The sequence below is a fragment of the Engystomops pustulosus genome, chromosome 3, assembly GCF_040894005.1.
Source record: "Engystomops pustulosus chromosome 3, aEngPut4.maternal, whole genome shotgun sequence".
Classification (NCBI taxonomy): domain Eukaryota; kingdom Metazoa; phylum Chordata; class Amphibia; order Anura; family Leptodactylidae; genus Engystomops; species Engystomops pustulosus.
The window spans coordinates 47,449,184-47,474,177 of NC_092413.1; the positions used below are offsets into that span (position 1 = coordinate 47,449,184).

Consider the following 24,994-nt stretch of genomic DNA (forward strand, 5'->3'; position numbering starts at 1 on the left):
TGTCCCAGTTACAATTTTCAAAAAGATTGGCTTTCATCGTAACAAGAGTCATCAGTAAAACGTCATTACAGAGAACTAACAGCAGATCATTCCAGTAAAGCATCCAGAGAGCTTCAGAGGTCACAGTGGGCAGAGAGGTCCGTCTGCAACTAGGGGGTGTCCAAGTCGAAAAAGTATTTTAATTCACAGGTCAGTCCAGGAGCTGGAAATGAGTGTCCGTTACGGTGCCGCACTGCACAATGGACTCTACAGACCTACTGTCTGATAAAAGTTTGTTTGAACAGACCTTGAAGGTATAAGAAAAATGACGACAAACTTAAATCTCTCAGACAGCAAAGCCATGTGCAAACAATGTACGGCAGAAAAGTCAGGGTATTTGCTCTCATTTAGACAACATATTTTCCCCTACAAACCCCAACCTCCAAAACCAAGCCTAGGACACCTTAAACAGGAACCTGTCAAGTTACTGGGGAAAACTGAACTACCGGATGCCATCATACAGCTCCGCACTATCTTTCTTCAGAGAAAAAGTGGTAGGTTGTAGATGATGAACAGTTAGGCCAAGGTCAGTACACCTTGTATCACTGCATGTATCCAATGATCAGATTCCCTTAAAAAAGAGAACCTGTCAGAACCCCTCCAAAACTAAATATATTTTCATACACTGGCATTAGAAAGCATTGCCCCCATCCCTACATTGTTCCACTTTACAGGTATGTAGAGGGACAATAGGGTCCTAAAGCTGTATGCGAAGGACCTGAGATCCAATGAGTCATTATCATATTCAACAGTCCAGATCATTCGGGAGACACAGCCACACCCCCAGTGCTTGACTGACAGCCTGTATAATGATGTGACACTCCTGGTGCTGGCGCCCTCTGCAGCCTGCATGAGAGAGCAGGTCAATGTCAGGTGTAGCTGATGTCTGCATCTCATGTGCATATAGAAGAACAGAGCAGGTCAGGACACTGCATGGAGTATATAGCAGTGAGCACTGTGTGGGAAATTGCAGACATTTCATGACATCACTTCCTGCACCCTGTGATGGGCTGTGAGCGGAGGCCAAAAAAAAAAAAAAAAAATTGGCGTGTGTGATGTTTATTGCGCCAATTCTTGATGATGGGTACCCTTTAAGTGAATCAACTCATGGCTAGAAACTGCATTGCCACCACCACACACACACACACACGTATCGCAGATCTATACATCTTTAGCAACGCAATGCCTTATATATGGCTCCATGCTCCTGGAGCTTTATAGTAAGCTTTTATTACTAATGGATATTAATAAGTAGCACAGCACCAGTGATTGATATGGTTTTCTGCCTCCAAGCCTCATTACAGAGTAGCAAGGAGTTAATACTCCCTCCTCCATATGCAACACAGGGGTGGGGTAGGTGATAGATACATGAATGTAGCAGGGATGATTCCTTATTTGAGAAGATTCTGTAAAAATGCAGGTAAAGCAGGCGTGTTATGCATTATATTCCCATATAGTGAATGTACTAGGAGTATCAATCCCTGGTAATTGGCTGACAGAATACAATGGAGTACTATAGCCTCTCCACTACGTTGGCCTATTTCTGTCAATGACCAGCACAGGTACAGCCATGCAGTGACTCCAGGGAGGAATAGGCTGGAGATTTATGCAGGCCTCTACAAATACTCATCGTCTAATCAGTTTTTTTTTGAAGGAGTAATTGTTCTCTGCAGATTAAGGTTGGGCCGCATATACCCGTGACTTTTTGCCATTATACTGCAACAAGGTTCTATGAAGGTGCCGTTTAGTCGGTTATTCCTTTCAGTAATTGATGTTTGCAGGGTTTTGATGTTAGTCATTTCACAACAGCACAAAGGTCTCACCCGGAATTATAGCCATTACACCGACTAATAGATGTGCTATAACATACTATCTGATCTGCATCTGTATAATGTACAAGTAGTTATCCCCAGATGTTAGTCTATAACAGTGGTGGCAAACCCATGGCACGGGTGCCAGAGGTGGCAATCGGAGCCCTCTTTTTGGGCACCCAAGCCATGAACATAGCACTCGACATAGAACTCAAAAGAATCATCCTGCAGTCCCAGGAGACTCAAGAAATGCTGCTCTCAGTGCTATTTTAAAGCAACACTTTGATTGCTTGGGACTGCAGGAAAAGGTAGAACATGTGGAAAATGAAAGATTATCTTTAGAGCTCCTCTAAGCCCCACATTCCTTCCTGTACAGGGGGACAATAGCAACTAACATTAGACAGGAGTCAAAAATTTGCCTTTCTTCTTTCAACTGTTTTGTTGTCCTGTAGAGGCCGATATGATTGAAAGTTGTGGTAGAACAGGTAGCAATAAATTACTATTTAAATTGCTCTGCTGGCACTTTGCAACAAATGAGTGTGTTTTGGTTGTAGTTTGGGCACCCTGTCTCTAAAAGGTTCGCCACCACTGATCTATAAGGTGCGGACACAGCTTCTCAAATCTTATAAGAACAAATAAACAAAAAACAGTCATGCCATAGTCGTGTTAGAGGACTTTGACAATATGTTCAGTGGACTCTTACTGTTCAAGAAATGCATTAGTGGGAGTGGGGATTATGGGCTACAAGTATTCTTGCTTTCTACAGGAGCAAGTTTACTAAAGGGGTAAAGGAAATGATCAAAATCAAGCATGATAAATCAGGAAGAATCTTCTTATGTTTGGTATCAATGGCTTCCTTCTAAAATCAACTTAGAAATTATGGCAATGACCAGAAGTGCTCTGGAGCATGTTACCAGAGCCCCTCCGTGCTGCAGATTCACAGGCAGAGGTTTCAGCACAGTTGGAGGGGAAAGTGCTCCTATAACAATAAAGAAGATTACACTGAAATGATGAGCGAGTCTACCTTTCTTGGCTGTGTTGACTTTGTATTTTCAGCACCCCTGGAGTAGACGTTTGATTTATCCTACCCCTCCACCCTGCATGAAGTTGCGTACAGAGGACTGATCACTAAGTGCCTGTGCATTTTTCTATTTTTGTGTATGCCTTTGGCTAATTAGCATAATTTAAAAAGTAAATTTTGGAAGAAAGGAGGTCTAGAATAAGATTACCACAGTTATGGTAGCTGGGTCTATAGCTCCATACACACAACCGTGAGTGCACCTGGTCCAGGCACAAGGCTGGGTGGATAAGGGAGATGGAGGGAGCGCTCCTCATCCCTCTCCATAGGAAGCATAGCAGTCACATGACCAGGTGCCAAAGACCCATTGTGGCCAATACCTGGCTGCAGTCTGTGCTGCCACACCACAGCCAAAAGTGCGGTCATGTAAATGGGGCCTAAAAAGTAAATGTTCCCGATTTATCATTATTGATTTTGATGGTAGGTTTTCCTTTAAACAGACCTGGGTAGAGTTGCACCAAGTGAAACCAGTACAATGCGTTACAAAAGTGGTTACCTTTTAACCTTCCCTGTATAGACAAGTGCCATGTCCACCTCTCAGCACCTTCTCTTATAAAGTCATAGACAAAACTGAAGCAAGCTGCAGTACCCGATACAGCCACAATCATATGTACAGCAACCTTCCACCGATCACCAGGGATGATTGTTCCTTTGCACAAAAAAAGCATATTAATAGCCTGTTATAAAGTCAGGACATCAATATTAAAGGGAACCCGTCAACAGCAATTGGTCTAATATTGTATATTGCCAAACAGCGTTTTGCCTTCATGGTCCAGCATGGAGGCATCATCCAGAAATTCACATTTGAAGTGAGATGTCAATTGGTTGTATAAAGTCAAGGAGGCGGAGAGTTTAACACTAAAGTCACGGTGAGGAGCTCTGAACACCTCCTCTGCGATTGACATCATGCATCGTATTTGAGGAGATCTGGTCAGTGATGTTTTTTGGATGTAGGACCACCAATTACAGTGAAGTGGGCCTTATGAGAAGTGTTAAAATCTCCACCTGTATGACTTTACAACCAATTTACATGTCACTTTAAAGTGGATTTTCTCGATGATGCCTGATGAGGATTCTGGGTCATGAAGGAAACATGATGTGGAAAGTGTTCAGCTGCTTGGCAACCTGCTGGTAGTGGTTTATTAGGCCAATTTCTGCTGACAGTTTCCCTTTAAGAATGGTAGGTCCAGTGTGCTATAGAATAGGTCACTAACATCAGATTTGCATTGATCCGATACAAAGTAGCCCCTCAAATCAGCAGTTAGGAGGAGCAGAACCTTTCCAAACAGCCTTCAATTTAATCCATACAAAACCTTGAACATGTTTCCATTGGAAATCTGAAGGTACATTAGGGACCCATGTATTTATGTGCATTTCACAGTAACTCTCTCCGGCATAGTGACATTACATAAAGAAATACAAAGTTGCCAATGGTTCAATAACATGAACACCTGTAGAGCCGTCCGTACGCTCATATACACCTCACAACGCGGCGGCATTATATTCCCTGCCTAGTGGTCACGTGCTCCGTGGTTTCCATGGGAATCCCATATAACAATGAAGAATAAAAACACTCAGTTACTTACACAAGGTCTTATGGACTTTGAGAGGCGCTGAGCACACAAGTTGCACAATACAACCTTCATTCGGGTGTACATGTGGCGTTTCCAGAGTCCGCAGGGTGACAGAAGCGGCACTGGTTCTAAATTAGGATGTGGATATAACTTATAAGACAATTCAATATGTGTGCCAAAAACGGCTACAAGGATTTTTGGGCAGCGATGGTGGATCTGGTAAATACCTGACAGCAGCAGCTTATGCCAGCTTACTGCACTAGCTCACCACTGGTCATGGCTCAATGGATGGTTTGGAGCAACGCCAACCTCCACGTCAGGTGGTATAAATAGACCTTAGCTTTCATCTCAGTTTAGATACTGGCATTATAAAAGAAGTGGCACACATGACTGAGCGGCTGTACAAGTAATAAGTAATGATAGGACTGGGCCCAACCCATACTGATGCCCAGTCCTATGGGTTCTCTATGCTGGACCAGAGGAAGCCCCAGCCACAGAGCCTACACCGATCAGAACCAGCAAAACCTCCTCAAAGTCCAGTCTAAAATGCCCCAGCGTAGAATTACCATGGTTAAGAGCCCAGAGGGTGGCCTTCCCTGAACAAGTCCACATAAAGAAACAGATTTTGAGGACTGCCCCCTAATAGAAAGGTCAAGGGTTACAACTCAAACCCCATCAACCTGCTCCTCTCCCCTGTAGTGGCTGCACATTACACCTACTCCCAACACTGCTGCCTCCTTTAAAAGATGCAGGAGAAGATTTAACCATTGTATGTGGAAATAACCAAGATGATTTCCACATAACATTTTCTCTCATGGTTACAGCAATATCTTATGCCAGAAGCTTGGCCGCTGCACAGGTCTTCTGACGAGCGATAGACTGGTGAATATTTAGCTCGGCTGTGACATCTCCGGGGATGGAGCGGTACAGAAGTAGGTCAGGAGAACATTCCCACCCACTAAGAGAAGGCAGCCGCAACTTCTTCCCTCATTCCACCATGTGTCCTCCCATTTTCAGGGAATACATAGGATTTTTACATTTGCAGAGTAAATTCCTCCAGATCAACAAGCTAAATGTAGGGCTGGTTATAGAAAACATGGCACACGTCACCCATATCACACAAATGCGGATCTCCACTACAGCCCTGCGTGGGGCATACATTATTCAGTGGTAACAGCGTTACTACACCTTACAAATCCTGCTGACGCCATGGTCTAGGGCTCATAGAGAATGCCAAGTTATCAGCGCATAGATATGAGCAATGTTCAGGGCTTGGCATCACTTGCCCAGTCATGCAGCAGTTTTACAGCATTACTGTAAATGGATGTACTGGGATGGATCGCTCACATTACATACGCCTCATGGAGCAAGCAGAGCAAAGCAAAATAAATCTCAAACATTGCAGGAGAGTTACAGTTTCTCTCCACTGCTGGAAGTGTAAGCAGCTGAGGAAATGTTAACACAACTGCTTACACTTCCGTCAAAGAACTCCTTCAAAGCAGCCAAATGCATGGTAATATGTAAAAACAAAAGCACATCACAAATGCCACGTGTGACTGCACCCTGACTGTGCAAAAAATAAAATATCACAAGCAAGAAGAACTTTATTAATGCCGCTTTCCTCAGTCTTTTTCTCCTCCCTCATACACAGACAGTCACTGAAACCTCCCCTGAAACTGTCTGTTATGGAGCTGAACCACTTTTAAAGCCATTCTTATAAACCAAGACATATGAAGCTAAATGAAAAGCAGATCCTGCCAGAGGGGGCGCTCACCACTATGTCAGGGTGTTAGGTTTACAATCCTTTATCCTGGTGGTAGGTTTCCTTTAAGATAGGGATATACATTTATATAATAGTGGCCTTGAGTATGTGCATCATGGTGATATAGGATCACAGTGCCAGAGCTCATTTCCAGAAAAGATGGGACTACGAGTCCCATCCTCTGCACTTCTCTCTCCTCCGCTCCAGTGCAGCTCCTCCCATCACCATAGACAGAGGCAGAGCAGTAACGTCACATTTACAGTGCGTACCTCTATTAAAGAGCACCTGTCATCAGGAATGTCACATTTTTAGCTGAAGACAGGTTCCAATAATATATGGTATGCAGATTTATTAAAAAAAAAAACCTTTGTCAGCATTCTGAATACTGCCACTACTTCATGAAACTTTATTTCCTCTCCTTTTTTATTCTCCCCTTATCAGGCAAGTGACAAGAGCTGGAGGAGAATAATATTGCAAAAGGAGACAGACAAGATCCTGCAGCCCCCCCATCCCTGGGACTCACCACACACTCCTCACAGGGAGCCAAGTAATGTGAAAAAGTTTTACAAGGTAGTGGCAGTATTCAGAATGCAAAGGCATTTTTTTTCATAATATCACTCTAAAAAGCCTGTACCCATAGGACTCGTCATGCAGCTTCCCAGATATTAGCTGCCAATTTCAGCAATCAGGTAGGAGTAGTATTATACTACTGCTTTATGGAGTTTTTAGATAATTTTTGCCCTTGTCCCTCAGCATTTAGTTTTACTAGAGCGTAATGTTCTAGAATTTCATACAATTGTTCTGTCTGACATACGGCTGTAACCACCAGGTAAATGATTTATGAATTCTCAGTACTGCTGTGTACATACTATCTTTAGCAGCGAGCAGAGTTTCAAGTTTCCTCCTGCTGACGGTGACAGTAATGCCATTGAGAAAACAATACTAGAATTAGTGAAAAAGTGTAAAGTTCCTTTTATGTGCTTTTAAAAATAACATAAAAAAATAAATAAAAAGCTCATGTCACACGGTCAAACACACTGATGAATTTTCCTCAAGATGCAGCGTAAGACAGTAGCATAGTAGTACATGCGATTGATGATGGCACGATAGCTAAAGATAAGGGCATCAGAAGTGATGATTCCCATTCAGCCTCTAAAAGTGACTCTTCTCAGCTCGTTATCACATGACTGACTTTGGGAGCAAATTTCATATAGGAAAGAGGAAATTTTAGTAAATAATATCTTCTACCCAACTTGCTAGTAATTCAATGGGGTAAATTTTGGTGACTGTTCCCCATTTAATCTCCAATTCCATTGAAAGGATTTTTTTTAATGGCACATACTTCAAACTTCCACACGTGCAACATTTCTGTTGGGGACAGATAAAAAAACAGACATAATGGGGTCTATATATAGACTATAATGGGGTCCAAAAGTTGCATTTGTAGCTTCACCAGTTTTTATAAAATCTGGTAGCCAAATCAGTCAACAGCCCAAGTGCTCATTCAGACGCCCGTCTGTAGGTGATGTATATGCGGCTGCATAAACGTCCCCATAGACTGAACTGGCGACAGTACGGTGCCACACATGTGTGGCACCGATCCACGCCGTACACCGGGAAAACTGCATTCTCTCTCTCCCAGTGTCTGCAGCTGTGCGCCGCTGTTTTCTATGGAGGGGGTTGGGGGTCTCCTCCTCTCCAGCGCATGGTGGTATACCTGCCCAGCGGCCATAAAGCCGTGTGAATATACCCAAAACTTCAGGAAATAGTTGTAAAAAGAGTTTTTGCTATGACCGTCAGTTTAACAAACAGATGCAGTACAGTAAATCGTAGGAACTTGGAAGCGTTTAACTTATTCTCCAAAATAAGCATAGATCAAAGGTCAGCAGCGATAGTGAAGAAGCAGGGATCGTGAAAAATGAAGGTCAGCCATAATGTAATGGGGGGGGGGGGGGGGGGGGGCGCGTGTAGATGTATCATGTATTGGAACAGTATATGCACATGAGGAAATAATTCACTAAGTTTATACTACAGACAGTACAGGAAATCTTCTTTTCCTGAGCCCCAGAGCAGAGATTAGAAGGAATGCAAAATACTGACAAAATAAATAACGTAAGAAAGAAAGAAGGAGCTATTCCCTAGAACTACTGATGGTGGCCATAAGCTGCCAGCCGGGTGCTACATGTGTGTTGTACATGCCACGTGCACATTCCTGACATTTTTGTAGTTCTTCATATTTATACACGTAAGAGCATTTCCTCACTTTATGTAGAAATGAATTAGTTATGCAATGTGCGATCACCATGTACGCCTGATAGCAATCCCCAGACAATAGGAGGAGAATAAGCAGCCACAGGTCATCTAACAAGAACAAAGGAACCTCCAGGTTCACATACAACATGTCAGATACTTCCCTCAGATATCAGCAGTACATGTGATACACCAAAATCACTAGCTTTAAAGGGACGGCCGGGATGTGTGCGTTGTATTAGGGAGAGATACTCAAAACTGCCAAAGCCTAAATCTTCATAAAGTTGAGTAACTTAAATGACATCTACTACCAAGATTAAAAGGGATATTCCCGGAATAAGCATAATGGACCATATCCAAATGGGTCATTAAAATATAAGCAAATATGTAACCAATTGTTATTTAAAATGTTGCTACTGGTCCTATAACCAGTCCCTCGATTTTCTCTGCACGGAGCAGACACAGGACAGAAGATGGCCGCTGGTCACATGTCCACATCATGATCCACTATGATTGGCTGTAGTTGGTTGGTTGCAGTGCATCCAGTATGGCCAGTGTTGTGGCCGGACAGTCTGTTACATCATCATTGGGCAAAGAGCATGAGAGGGAGGTTATCAAGAAATGAAGGATCATGGGAATTGTAGTTGCTGATGGCGGCCAGCTACTTTTGAAAGACCATAAAATTTTGTGAATCATAAAAGCAAAATATTTAAACTACATTTTGTGATCAATTTAATTGCGTATTGTTGTAATTTAATTATAGCATTATGGGTTTTGCATCAAAAGCTCATATTCCTGGAACACCCCTTTAAGGATTGTAAACCAAACTAAGCTGGACATACCGGTGTGCACCCCCTCTGGCAGGACCTGCTCTTTAAGAAATAAGAAGCAATGCTTCATCCTGGTGGTAGATTTCCTTTAAACGTCCTGTCTAAGAACAGCTTCTTATTACCCGTATTCTGTAGGGATTTCTTATTTACAACACAGAAAAAACAGACAGGATTACAGTACAAGATATCACATACAGAAAATACCATCATTGCCTCCACTACTGACAAACCCAGAGCATGTTCCAGAGCATTGCTGCCCATGGCCATGAGGTTCCTGTAAAGCACATCACTAAATGCTGTAAACAGAGCTCCGGCAATACGGACAGACAGACATTAAAATACAAAACTTCACACACCTCAAAAGGGATTTATCCAGAGTGTGCGAGAACAAGACTGTTCTAGTTAATCACTGCAACCAATCAGAGCTCAGCATGTATTTAACAAATTGCTGTGGGGAAATGAAAACCGAGCTCTGATAGGTTGTCATAAGCTCATACATCTCTGGTAAATCTCCTCCCAGTGATCACATCCAGATACCTTTTTCCTCAAAATGGAAGCCTCTTCATTTACCAGTATCACCTGATATACATTGCCTTGCCAAAGTATTTGGCCCCATTGAACTTCCTTTTGCCAGATTTCAGGTTTCAAACATAAAAAAATATATATATTTTTTGGTGAAGAGTTAACAAGTGGGACACAAATGTGAAGTGGAAAGAAATTAATTGGATATTTTAAAACTTTTGTAAAAAATAAAACTGCAAAGAACAATATTATCTGGCCCCTTTACTTTCAGTGCAGCAAACTCACTCCAGAAGTTTAGTCTCTGATCTCTGAAAGACCCAGTGTCCTAAATGACTGATGGTGATAAATATAATCCACCTGTCCATAATCCAGTCTCCCTATAAATCCACCTGCTCTGTGATAGTCTCAGGGTTCTGCATCATGAAGACCAAGGAACACACCAGGCAGGTCCGTGATACTATTGTGGAGACGTTTAAAGCCAGATTTAGATTCAAAAAGATTTCACAAAATCTACACATCCTGAGAAAGGAGCATCAGACCACTGCAAATCTACCAAGACCCAGCCGTCCCTCTAAACTTTCATCTCAAACAAGTAGAAGACGGATCAGAGATGCAGCCAAGAGGCCCACGATCCCTCTGGATGACCTGCAGAGATCTACAGCTGAGGTGGGAGAGTCTGTCTATAGGACAACAATCAGTCATACACTACACAAACCTGCCCTTTATGGGAGAGTGGCAAAAAGACTTTTCTCAAAGATATCCATAAAAGGTTTTTTTTTTAAAAAAAGGTTTGTTTTAAGTTTGCCACAAGCCACCCCAAACATATGGAAGAAGGTTCTCTGGTCAGATGAAAAAAAAAAGAAAAATCTATGTTTAGCGTAAAAGCAACACAGTTCATCACCCTGAACACATCATCCCCACTGTCACACATAGTGGGGGCAGCATCATGGATTGGGCTTTTCTGCAGCAGGGACAGGGAAGATGGGTGCAGCCAAATACAGGACCATTCTGCAAGAAAACCTACTAGAGACTGCAAAAGAGACTGGAACAAACGGAGATCTATCTTCCAACAAGACAATGATCCCAAATATAAAGCAAAATCTACAGGTGTTAGAATCGCCAAGTCCAGTCTTAATCCAATCAAGAATCTGAGGAAAGAGCTGAAAACTGCTGTTCACAAACGCTCTCCATCCAACCTCACTGATTCTGAGCGGTTTTCCCCAAGGAGAAATGGGTAAGAATTTCAGTCTCTCGATGTGCAAAACTGATAGAGACCTGATACCCCAAGCAATGTGCAGCTATAATCGCAGCCAAAGGAGGCGCTACAAAGTAATAACTTAAGGGGCTGAGTAATATTGCACAAACCACTTTTCCGTTTATTTTTTGACAAAAGTTTAGAATATCCAATAAATTCCCTTCCACTTCACAATTGTGTCCAACTTGTTGTCAATTCCTCAGCAAAATTTTTTTCTATTTTATATCTATGTTTGAGGCCTGAAATGTGGCAAAAAGAACAAAAAGTTCAAGAGGGCCGAATTCTTTTGTAAGGCAATGTATCACAAAGGTTTAATAGTGGGAAGAGTTTATTTAGATGCAGAGAGAAACTACAATACAATATAGCAGTGTAGACATGTGCACAGATGCTCTGCTCCTTATTATATACTATAAGTATAAGTTGATCCGAGTATAAAACTTATTGACTCGAGTATAAGCCGAGGGTGGAAAATGCACTGTTCACAGCCCCCCAGTATATAGCCAGTAGCGCCCCCCCCCTCCCCCCATATATTGCTAGCAGCCCCCTGCCCAGCCGAAAAAAAACCCCTCTGTACTCTCCTTTCTGACACCTTCAGCTGCAGCTCCCCGCACAGTCCCATCGCATACACCATGGCGTTAGCTGCTTGCTGACATAGTCTGTGCCGATGGCAGTGTACACACGGATGTTGGCAAGCGGCTGGCGTCATGGTGTATGCAACGCAGCTCTGGTGACCAGGAGACAGAAGAGGGGGGCGTCAGAAAGGGGAGTACATAGTTTTTTTTTTGTTTGTTTTTTTTTATTGACTCGAGTATATGCAGAGTTAGGGTTTTTTAGCACATTTGTGCTGAAAAACTCGGCTTCTACTCAAGTGTATATGGTACTTCCTTCCAGAAAGGCAAACATAGCCCCAAAGCAACAAGTCACTAAAGAGATGGACAAGGCTCACAAAGTCTGACCAGTAATAAGGAATCACATTACCGGCTCACAAATATATGGCAGTGACAAGCCCCATTCACACACACTTTTTCCCCTTTAAATTTAAAGGCAATGCTGGTAATTCTTCTCTTGAATTTGCCTACGAAACAAACTTCAGATGAAGAGAGACTACATGATTTGAGACGACTGTGACTCCAAAAAAAAATAATCACATGAACCAGGAATCCTTGGCCAGTAAGCCCTGACTTGGCACCAAGGCCTGAAACTTGCTCCGTGTACATTTATATACGGCTACTGACAGACATCAGTATGAAGCAGGTTGTCTCAGAAGGCAAAACCCAGGCCATTACTGAGGTACCATCCCTTAAAGTTCTGCTTATACACAGATCTTCCAGAGCCCCCACGGAACGTAGCTTTAATCTACCATGGGCTTTGCCTTCCTTGGACCAAAATACATTGATCCAATTGGCTTTGTAGTCCATTTCTCGATTGATGTATCCAGTGTTCATGTTTGATGGCACTTGTGGAAACCATAGCGTAAATCATAGTGTCAATGACAAAAAAGAATAACAAGTCTACTCGAAAGAAGGCTCAGTTATTTCCACACTTTACCAGCGAAATGAACACAAAGCACAACACACATGCGCCAAACCTTTGCCACTTTCCCTCATCAGGCAAAGTTCACCACAACAGACTTATCCAGTTCTAGGCCGATTCATCTCAAGAATCCAGATGTGGACATCAGAAAAATTCACATTTTAGTGCAAATGAACTCCAGAACTCACAGGAATAGGCAATAGTTTAGAAGAGTAGCGCACATTCACAGACTTAAAGGGGTTTTCAAACCAAACAAGTTCTGCCCTATCCACAGGATAGGAACCAATTTACTGATCGGTGGGGGTCTGCAGATCACAGCAAGGAGGGGTCCAATGGGGACCCACTTACCTCCGTCTGACCCCTTGTTGCTTCCAAAAGTAATGAAGCAGACAGATGTGGGGTCTAACGGAGGGACCTGGGACCCTATTATCTCTGTGAGAGGCTTCCCCTCCCCATGATACAATGAAAATGAGTCACGCTCCTCCCTTCCGCATGATTTTTCAAAGAATTAGCATTGGCTGTATTGCTCCTTTAAGATAAAGAAATCTCTACTAACTGCTGCACCAGGAATTCTGGATAAAGGCCGGTTTGGAACCCTGAATCTATCTAGAAGATAAAAACACATAAGATACCAAAAGATCCCTGCACATAATATAAAGGTTGTACTTTGTAGAAGCCATTGCACGCGTCTGTCAGTGGTTGGGTGTCAACCCACCACCAATCTAACACTTACCACTTACTCTAAGGTTCCCTTGAGTGCTAAAGTTGTCGATTCCTAATGTACAATTGGCCTTCTTACACTACTTGAAAGTTCATGTCAAGAAACCACAAATAATGCAAACGTCTGCACTTTCTTATCGGAATTCACAGTATTTTCCAAGTAAACAACATGTACTGTGCAGTATACTCAAAATATGAGTTTACATACAAAAAAAACCATTGCGGTTTGCTACTACAGAAAGATGGAATACACAATATACATACAGAAGTGTATAATATAGGGCAGGGACAAGGCAATACAGGATCCTCTCACATTTCTCATCCCTTTATTGCACTATAAAATTATATCAGTATTAAATATAATTATGTGCCTGAAAAAAAATAAAAAGAAAACACTATTAGCTTTCCCAATAACAAGAATGGCTTTACGCCCTGGAAGCAGCGCTTCCCGTTACAGAGTTGTCTGGTCACTTTTCCATCACTTACATCATTACTCTGAGCGGCTCATTCTTCAGGAATGGCAGAGCTGCTACAGACAGCAGCATATGGTAAGGGAAGGAGGACAGCAGAGGGTCACCGCAGCCGTCATACCTCTCCTGCAGTCTCACAAGTCAATGGATTTAGGAGTGAACACAAGTCCTACACTGCAGGACACAAGTGCATGAGTTTTGCAACACTGGATGGAGAAGATCCTATATATAGGGCCAACATAACAGCACAAATGTATAGAAACAACATTCTCCAAACAAAAAGCAGTCTGGATTTAAAGGGAACCTGTCAGGTTTTCATTAAACCCAATGACAGATTGTTACAGAAGTCTTTATTCCATGCCCCATGCTTTTCTTTTCTAGCTATTCACTTTAAAAAAAAAAAAAAAAAAAAAATTTAAAAAAGGAGACTTATTAGGCTTGGGCCTTCTCTTCCCTCATTTTCCCCTGCCCCAGGAATGAGAGACATGTTGGGGGGGGCGTGGCCTGATGCCGAACTAGGAGGACGTGCGCCGCGGAGCTCCCGGGACCCGGCACCCTATCACCCTTCCCAGGCAGCCATCCTCCACCTGTACCCCCTCCAGCCTGCTCCCCGGTGCCGCGGGTACCTGCCTCAACACTCCGGTGCCGGTATCGCGGAGGTCTCCGGCTCCGTGCGGCCCCCCCGCACTCCAGCTCCTGCAGCTCCCACGTGCCCAGCGCGGCGGCGGGACCGTAGCCGCCCGACATCGCGGCTGCACACCGGAGCGGTGAGGGAAACCCCCCCCCCGCCTCGGGACATACGGAGCCGCTGACCCACTTGTAGGATCGCGGCAGTGCTCCAGTCACCCCTGTAGCCTGCCGGAGGCGACATTCTACTGGACTCCCCTGCGCTGCCTGAGGCCTAGGCGCGCAGGGTTAACCTCTCCCTTGCCGGACTGCAGCCAGGAATAAGGTAGGGAAGTAATTCCCCTGCTGCTGCCCACTTCTCACCTGGGGACCCCAAGCTGTGCAGCCCACCATACTCCCAGTGACCCCCTGCCCGGGTTCTGTTTTATATTAACCCTTGCAGTGCCGCTGCAATTTCCCACGTGGGCCCTGATTCTATTTCTGCTAATTACTGGACGCTAGGCTCCTCGATTGTTTATCACTGGCCCCCTCTGCCCAGACGCCATGGGTAACCGGAGGAGGACGGCTAAAATGCTCAAAACAGCGTCCGGGGTGTCTGCGCCTCCATCGGATGATGAATCCGTCCATGAAGATCCGCCATTCCAGTCCCTGGAACCCCTGGACGCGCAGGATTGCTCAACATCCCAAGCCGTTCTAGCACAGATTCAGTCGAACGCTGCCAAAAAGTTGGGGAGATTCTCCCGCACACAGCCCTGCTCTCCTCAGGGGTCCCCAAACTCCTCTCCCTCCCTCTTTGAAGGCTCCCAGAGCCCGCCACAGCTTGTAAGCTATGAAGAGGGCGCTGATCCACCTGACGTGGCCACTGAGCTGGACCGCAAATTTGCAGAGGTTCTGGCGGCCATTAACGGATGCCAATCCAAACTGGTCACCAAGGTGGATGAGCTGCGACAGGACTTTGTTCTTTTAAGACACGATGTCCATAAAGCTAAAGAGCGAATCACCGAAACTGAGCGCAGAATATCTGAGGTGGAAGATGTCCAGAGGCCTATGCCGACACAGATCAGAGAGCTTCAGCGCCAAATGTCTGCATCCATCGACAGAGCGGACGACCTTGAAAACCGCCTGCGACGGAACAACGTCAGAGTGGTTGGCCTCCCTGAAAAAGTAGAAGGGTCTGACCCTGTATCCTTTTTTGAAAATTGGCTCAAAAATTTGCTTCCTGCAGATACCTTCTCCCCGTTCTTCACAGTGGAAAGGGCCCATCGTGTGCCATCCCGCCCTGGCCCTCCAGGGGGCAATCCAAGACCCTTCCTGGCCCGGCTGCTGCACTTTAGGGACAGGGACTCTATCCTCAGGGCTGTCCGTACCAAGGGAGAAATCCTCTATGCCAACAGCAGAGTGTCCTTCTACCCTGATTTCTCTGCATCCGTCAGGAAACAACGCGCACAATTCACTGAGGTCCGTGCCCGTCTCCGTGACAAGGGGTATAAATACTCCATGATGTATCCTTCCAAGCTCCGAATTGTGGACGGACAGAAGACTCGATTCTTCACCTGCCCAACCGAAGCACTTCACTGGGCTGACGCAGCCCCTCGGGTTCCCGCTGCAAGGCCCGCACCTCCTGAGTGACTGGACTCACATATCCTTTTATCTGATGAGCTATGACATTGCTGGACTTAGTCCTGTATTGATGCTTAGGGGTCCTAAATCATTGCTCTAATTTTCTAATATTGCTTTACATTGGGGCGCACGCCTCGTATATGGTGCCCCATAACTGATGTGCTATCTCTTTTGGTCAATTTGGCCTGTGCGCCACATATGGCACTTATTTCTCTTTCCCCTCCCCTTCCCCTTCTTTGTACCTACTCCCCCCCCTCCCTTATCCTTTTACCGCTCCCCTCTACATATTACTCTTCCCTTATCCCCTCCTTTGCTCTCTTTAAACATGGCTGCCTAAATACCTCCTGTTTATATATACTCTGAGGGTTAGGGGTCCCGGGACAAATGGTGTAAGTTTGTCTTGAGTTAGGGACCACTGTTCTATTCTTTGATTGTTATTGGGTATAGGTCTGCACTACTGCTGTTAGGGTGTTAGACAGGGGGTTTATATTCTTGGGATTGTTAGTACAGTTCTGGTTATATTTGTTATGCTCACTGTTGTCTGTCTGTCTATGTCTTTGTGGTATGAAAGGATGAATGCTTGGTTGCTCACGTCTCCTTCCCCACACCCCTTTCCCTTCCGCTAAGATGTCTTCACTTAAGGTAATGAGCTGGAATGTGAGGGGACTCAACTCCAAATTCAAGAGGGCTCTGATGTTAGACGTCATTAAGCGTCAGGCCCCTCACATTGTATGTATCCAAGAGACACACCTTACGGGTCAGAAGGTCCTCTCTCTGAAGCGGGCCTGGGTGGCTAGAGGTTATCATTCCTCCTACTCTGTCTACGCCAGGGGAGTATCCATACTCATATCCAAAGCGCTTCCCATAGAGGTCATACAGGTAGCACCGGATCACTTTGGCCGGTACGTAGTCATACATTGTGCCTTGTGGGGCTTTACTTTCACTATAGTGTCGGTCTATGTCCCACCTCCCTTTGATCCAGCTGTATTGCACCTAATCTCCAGTAAACTTGCTTCTATGCCTCCTAGTCCGATCCTCTGCATTGGTGACTTCAATGCAGTCCCTAATCCCTCCCTGGATCGCACAAGCGGCCTAGACACAGGCTCGGTCCGTCTGAATGAGTGGCTCACTTCTCTAGACCTCGCCGATGTTTGGCGTAGTAAACATCCTCAAGAGAGAGAATATTCATTCTATTCCTCTGTGCACAAGAGCTTCTCTCGGATTGATCTGGCCTTTGTCTCCCCTGATATGATGCAGCACGTTGATCAAGTATCCTATTGCCCGCGCAGTGCATCTGACCACTCCGCCTTGCTTATCAATCTCCTTATAGGCCCCCCCAGCGACTCCCGCTTATGGCGCCTGCACCCGGCTTGGCTCCTGTCTCCTGCGGTCCAGAGTACTGTTAGGGCAGCGCACAGCGAGTTCTGGGATGTACACTCAACCCATCCTGATCCTCTTCTAGTCTGGGACTCGTACAAGTCCTCAGTGCGGGGAGCATTCATGTCGGGTGTAGCTGGCCATAGGAAGTTATTAAATGCGCAGGAGGAGAGGCTGACGGCCACACTGGTGACCGCAGAAAAGGAATATCTAGAGAAACCTACTCCGGGGAATAAAAAGACTTGGGCTCAGGCGCAGAGGAACCATCTAGCTGTAGTGAAGGAGCGCACCAGCAAGCGCCTGCAAGCCAGGGAAGCGTCCATCTTTGAATTCGGAGATAAAAATGGGAAGCTGCTTGCATATCTCTCGCGGGCTGAACGTCCGTGTGCTTCCGTTCCATCTATCCTTGACAGTAGCGGAGCCTTGAACACAGAACCCCGGGCCATAAACATGGTTTTTCACGAATTCTACTCTTCTCTTTACAGCTCCAAATTGTCCGCCTCTTCCGTCGAGATTTCCAGATTCCTTGACAGTCTTCCACTTTGGAGGCTCACACCGGCACAGTCATTGGAGCTTGATGCCCCGCTCTCGGCGGAGGAGGTGGAACTGGCCATCCAATCGTTGCCCCCCGGTAAGACACCTGGACTTGATGGGCTGGGAGGTGAGTGGTATAGGGATAACTGTGAGACTCTGGTCCCCCATCTCCTTAGCCTGTACTCCGATGCGCTCGACAGCGGTTCCCTCCCTGATTCTATGCGAGAGGCCCTTATTGTAGTTATTCCCAAGCCTGGTAAGGACCCTCTGCATCCCGACTCATACCGTCCAATTTCCCTCCTAAACTCAGATGTCAAAATACTAGCAAAAATTCTGGCAACAAGGCTTAATAAAGTAATATTATCCTTGGTTCACCCAGACCAGACGGGCTTTATGCCAGGGAGGGGAACTGACATAAATATTCAAAGACTACACCTGAATGTAGCAGAGGCAGAGAAGTCTTCAGACCCTGGGTTTATATTATCCTTAGATAATTGCAAGGCGTTTGATTCTGTGGAGTGGCCCTATTTGTGGACCCTCCTGCCCAGGCTGGGTATTGGCCCTCGCTTCACAGCACTGGTTAGGTTATTGTATAATGACCCTAGGGCTAGGGTAAGGACCAATCTTAATATCTCACCTACTCTCCCTATGGCCAGGGGCACTAGACAGGGTTGCCCACTATCTCCCCTCCTCTTCGCACTTGCCATTGAACCCCTTGCTGTGGCGATCCGTCACTCTGATAGCATTAAGGGCATTGCTAGAGGTTCTATCATTGAAAAGGTATCTCTCTATGCTGATGATACACTTGTATATCTTGGGGATGTGGGCCCCTCTCTGGAATCCCTTCTGTCCCTGATAGAATGCTATGGGGGGTTCTCAGGTCTCCGGGTTAACTGGGACAAATCGGCCCTCTTTCCCTTATCAGATATAGGGGTACGCTCCCTTCCCGTCCCAGTCCAGGTGGTGTCCACCTTTAAATATCTGGGAGTCCAGGTGTCACGCAAGGTTCAGGCATATACAGAGTTAAACATCACACCCCTGATAGCTGCAACGGAATCGCGCCTAAAAGCCTGGTCCACTCTCCCCTTGTCCCTATACGGGCGTATTAATATATTCAAAATGATCTTCCTCCCCAAATTTCTATACCTTTTTCATGCTTGTCCTATACTGCTTCCTAAGAGTCTGTTCAAACGCTTGGACGGCATTCTCAGGTCCTTCTACTGGCAGAGTAGCGCCCCGCGATTCAGTTTAGCGCTGCTTCAGGCTCCCAAGTCTAGGGGTGGACTGGCTGCCCCGGATCTGTATCTTTATTACCTGGCTTCCCAGCTAGTATATGCCCAGTGGTGGATAGATATAGACATGGGTAATGCAGCTACTGCACTGGCTGGTGCCCTGGTAGGTTCCTATGAGGCCCTTACAAACCTGCTGTACAGATACAAGTCCCCATCTGATACCCCACTCCCCCTACGTACGGTAGCGGTGTGCTGGCGTAGGGCACAATCCCTGGTAGAACCGAGCAGCTCTCCCCCTCTCTCGCCTAGGACTCCATTGTGGCTCAATCCGTGGCTCTCTCACTTCCTCTCCCTCCCGGGCTGGACAATGTGGGGGGCGGCGGGGGTGAAATTTGTAGGCCAGCTCTTATCCCCGGAAGCAGAGTTACTCAGCTTTAACGAGATAAGGGAGAGACATACTGTACCCACTACGGCCAGCTTCCACTACACGCAACTGCGACACGCATTCAAAGCCCAATTCGGCTCCTTCGGCCTGACAGTGAAATTCTCCAAACTAGAGACTCTGATGAGTACCCCAGACCTCCCTAAGCCACTCACTCAGTGCTATGCTCTCCTACAAGAGCAAAAGTCCAGACCGTTTGATAGAGCCCGTGAACGCTGGAGACAGGATATCCCTGACTTGTCGGATGATGACTGGAGGGAGGTCGAACTGTCCTACTTCACATCTGTAGTGAGTGCGAGGGACTTCCTGATCCAATCTAAATTCCTCCATCGAGTATACTTCACCCCTGCTAGACTATTCCGCATGGGAGCAATGCCCAATGATCTTTGCTTTCGCTGTCAGGCTGAAGTCGGATCCTTCCTGCATTGTGTCTGGTCCTGCCCTAGGGTTCATGTCTTCTGGTCCGAAGTGCTGGAGTTCCTAAATGTACACTTTGATTTCCCACGATTACTGTCTCCCTCTGTGTGTCTCCTCGGTATCATAAATGAAGTCATCAATGGCCACTATGACAAAATCTTCTTTAGGTTTGTATTATACTACGCCCGAAAAGTGGTGGTGATGACCTGGAAGGACCAGGAGCCCCCTCCATTAAAAAGATGGATATTACTTATTAACAGCGTCATTCCCCACTACCGGTCCCTGTATGTCAACAGGAAGTGTCCCCAGAAGTTTGACCGCATCTGGTCCAGATGGTGCGAGACTCCCCATACAGCCTTATAATCACATGTGATATATACTCCTCTCCATGATGACGGAGACTGAGCGTGCTGGTGTGTGTGTGTGTGTGTGTGACTGATTGTCTATGTGTCAATAGTTATTTGTGTTGTATCAAGATGTCTGGTTACAATATCTGCTGTCACTTATCGCGGTATATCCCTTAGTTAATATTGGAACGCAATAAGATCCTGTTCATTACCACGGATGCTATTCAATTATTCTGTATTGTGGGGAAGAAAGTATGTAACAGACAATCTTGTTCTTTGGTTTGTTTATTGCAATTGTTAAAAAAAAATTTTTCCAAAAAATTTGCAAAAATAAATACTTTTAAAAAAATGAGAGACATGTTGGCCGTGTATGATTGGGTGAAGAGAATTCCTGGGGGAGGGGGGAATGAAGGAGTTGAGAGATGTTGCCTCTGTGCGACTCGCTGAAGACACCTCTAATCCCTCATTTCCCCTCCCTCAGGCTGTAGGCATATGCCATACTCAGCAATGAGGAAGACTTAGATAGGACTCGCGTAGGACTATTTGCATTCATGGTGAGATAACTTGGGAACAATATAAAAGTTTATAAGCCTGAGGAGGAACAATTTAAGGATGGTTGCACTACTTTCCAATTGCAGTTTTATTTTAAGTGTTTATTTAGAAGAAATTTAATTTACTGACAGACTCCCTTTAAGGTTTCTGCTGCCAGGTTTTTCAAAGCAACTATGACAATTATTTCACACACTTCAGTTTACAGCTGTTTATGTCCTTTTTTTTTACACAATAAATCTCCCATGGACAACTGAGGTGCCTGACAACTTCTCATCCCATTAAACACGTGGAATAATTAATAATAATTCCATTATTTATATAGCACACAGATTACACAGAGCTTGCCAAATCAGTCCCTGTCCCCACTGGGCTGACAATCTAATCACCTACCAGTATGTTTTGGAGTGTGGGAGGAAACTCACGCAAACCTGGAGAGAACATACAAACTCTTTGCAGATGTTATACACAACATACATAGGCCAACTGCACACAAATACGCTCAGTCCATGGAATCGGACAGGAGACAGGTAGGTTGTAGAGAATAGCAATTGGTCAAGCACACACATTCCTCAAATTCACACTGTACAGGACCCTCACTCCTTTTGTTGTATATGAATTATAACTAATGCATTATTTTATTTGTATATGTAACGATGATTTGTAAAGCACTGTGGGATATGATAAATACAAGAGGTAAAAAAAATATATATTTTATATAAAGATTTTATTTAAGCTGTATCAAAAGCATATGGGGGATTTTCCACATTTTTAGGAAATTCACGGATTGCGAAAAAAATAAAAATAAAATAAGAAACACCCACCCCCCCAAGCTCACCTGTGTCATATCCAGCATCCCCCCACCAGTCTCTGCTCGATTCCTGCAGCGATGACACCCCATACATCATTCACATAACTATTACAGCTGAGCAGTCACATGATTTACATTCCAGCATCCCCGCTGTGACAACTGAACATCTACATTGGCCATGAATGCAACTATGCCACATGATCGTAGTGGTAATGGGGATATTAATGCGGTTTAGAGTTGGGCATCATAATATTGCATCAAACATGGGGCACTGGCCAACAAACAACGGAGTGGGCCTAGGCCAGCGGGATTCCTGTTCTGCTTGCATGTATGCTTCAGGGCCCAAATAGATAGATATATAATATTTATTATATCTCAAAGACTGGCCATTTAGCCACCATCGACCCCCCCACCCCCCTTCGGTCCCCAGGGTGCGTTCACACATTGCGTTTTGACCTGCGTTTTCATTGCGTTTGAAACGCATATACACTGTTAACATTTCCATTTACAAAAGGCACTGTAAACGTGATGTTAACGCATGCATTAACAGTGCATTAACGCATGCGTTTACAAACGTAAACGGTAGTGTAATTAGGCAAATCACCTCTCATCAGCTGTTGTATATGCGTTTCAAACGCAACGTGTGAACGCGCCCTCAGGCTTGACCACATGAACATACGCCGTTCTCGGGAAGCGAACAATATATCTAGTCATTAATACGGCCCTTATGTTATCAGTGTGCAATTCGTTGCCGAGTCCTAGATGCCAAAAACAGTCCATGTGTCATGGAGACAGAAGTTGAACAAATTATGCCACAAGTTAGTTCCGACTTTTGAAGGGTCACATGACACTGGTACCTACAAACGGATCAGAAAACACATAAGTGACACACAACACCCCGTGGCTGTTATTGTTTTTGCATTCTCATTGTCGCCAATGGGTCAGCCAAGCCGTAAACACAGATGAATACTGCTCTTAGTTTTCTACAGCCTCCACGTGGATCCATGAAATACAGTCATGCGTATGGGTCCACTGAAATTTTAAAAAAAAAAAAAAAAAAAACCACGGATAGCACACGGACGAAAAGAGTGATCTATGTAGCCTCACAGTCCAGCAACCGGACTGTCAGACATGACTCAGCGCATCACCTCCACCAGCATGGGCACTCATGGGTCACCACCATACAGCGATAGGGTCACGCCAGCCTCAGGTTACTGTTCCAATTTTCTATATATAAAAGTGATATCACATCTAGACCTGCGGATTATACGGGGGCTTCACATAAATTAGCACGTCCTCCGTCACATGGCGACACACGAGATGTAACACCGCGTGACGTACGTCTCATATGGGATGTATAGACCCAGCACTGAGGTGTCACCCTATATACCTGCTCCGCACAATGCAAACTGTGAGGAAAGGGACTGTGACCCCCCAGAAGTAGAAGGTAAAGGTATAGTGAGGGGGAGACAACAATGGGCTCTTCCATATGGTAGAGGTGACAGGTACATAGAGGGGGGGGGGGGGGTAAGTGAGGAAGGGGTGACAGGTGTGAGGAGGGTCACATGACGGACCGTTAGGGCTTCATATACACACTATATAGAGGTATAAGCGGTCGTGCGTCACGTGACAGCGGACCGGGCCGCGCGCGCACCATGCCCCCCTCTCTCCCGAAAAGGACGCCGATTAACGTCACTGCCGCGCGCACCGTGCAGCCGTGTCCCAATGCCCCCCGTTCTCAGCGCTGGAGATCTATATTTGGCGGCGGGTCCCCGCCCGCCGCTCAGAACAACCCAAACGTGCCCACCATTCCGCTCAAGAACGCCCATTACCTGGCTCGTCAACGTGATTCATTTTCCAGCTTCTGTTCGAATCGAACCGATTCCGATTCCTCAGCGATCCTCTCTCCGCCATCTTGGCTCTTGGTTTTGAAATTAGCCCCGCCCGCTCTGGTTACGTCACGCCCAGTCTCCGCAGTCTGAGAGGTGCTCCTGGATCTCTGGAGAGACCGCCTCCCTTTTTTCCTCATGAGTGCGCATGCGCGGCAGGTCTGCGCTGACAGTTTGAGAGGCCGGAGCTTTCCTATAGAAACCCGTTCACACAGTACAATGTTAGACGTGCGGTACCGACATGAGCCTCTGTGGAGACATGGCAGGGCTGCCGTGCACCGTGCAGAGTGTTGTGACAAGTGAGGTGACGCACTTGTAATACGGGTTATGCCATGGCTGATGCCCTTTCAAGGACACTGACTGGGTGTACATTTACTTCTTGGCTTCATCATGTGGTCTTCAGTCAGGGGTGACACTTGACACATCACTTGTGTCACTTCACTGGATGTCACTAAAATACATATCTTCATTTCTCACATTTAAAGTTCAGATTCTCTTATTTTACAGTCTAAAGGGAACCTGTCACCATAAAGTAGGCTGAACAGCAGCCAGGATGTTATAGAGCAGGAGAAGCTGAGCAGATTGTACATAGTGCCCTATCTGCAGACAGCATGTTATAGAGTAGGAGGAGCTGTGCTGATTGTACATAGTGTCCTATCTGCAGGCAGCATGTTATAGAGCAGGAGGAGCTGAGCAGATTGTACATAGTGACCTATCTGCAGGCAGCATGTTATAGAGCAGGATGAGCTGAACAGATTGTACATAGCGTCCTATCTACAGGCAGCATGTTATAGAGCAGGATGAGCTGAGCAGTTTGTACATAGCGTCCTATCTACAGGCAGCATGTTATAGAGCAGGATGAGCTGAGCAGATTTACATAGTGTCCTATCTGCAGGCAGCATGTTATAGAGCAGGATGAGCTGAGCCGATTGTACATAGTGTCCTATCTGCAGGCAACCTGTTATAGAGCAGGAGGAGCTGAGCAGATTATACATAGTATCCTATCTGCATGCAGCATGTTATAGAGCAGGAGGAGCTGAACAGATTGTACCTAGTGTGCTATCTGTAGACAGCTTGTTATAGAGCAAGAGGACCTGAGCAGTTTGGACATAGAGTTCTAAATGCAGGCAGCTTGTTATAGAGCAGGAGGAGCTGAGCAGATTGTACATGATGTCCAATTTGTAGGTAGAATGCTAAAGAGCAGGAGATTCTGAGGATATTCTACATAGTAGCCTTTCTGCAAATAGTTAAGTACGATGCTCAGCTTCTCAATTAAAACGGAATCATAGACATGAAAAACAGCAG

General features: G+C 45.4%; 1 protein-coding gene across 3 annotated transcripts in view; it reads right to left on the minus strand.

Moving 5' to 3' along the window:
* ATL2 (atlastin GTPase 2) overlaps window positions 1–23,808 on the minus strand; it is a 47,020-nt gene extending 23,212 nt beyond the window's left edge. For 2 of the 3 annotated variants that reach the window (XM_072140708.1, XM_072140710.1), the window contains exon 1: window positions 23,633–23,806. In XM_072140708.1, coding sequence (XP_071996809.1) covers window positions 23,633–23,714 — 82 coding nt within the window. In that variant the 5' untranslated portion in view covers window positions 23,715–23,806. Of the gene's footprint in view, window positions 1–23,632 lie in introns of all 3 variants that reach the window. The other variant, XM_072140707.1, reaches the window with a different exon arrangement.
* Window positions 23,809–24,994: the final 1,186 nt, after the last annotated feature.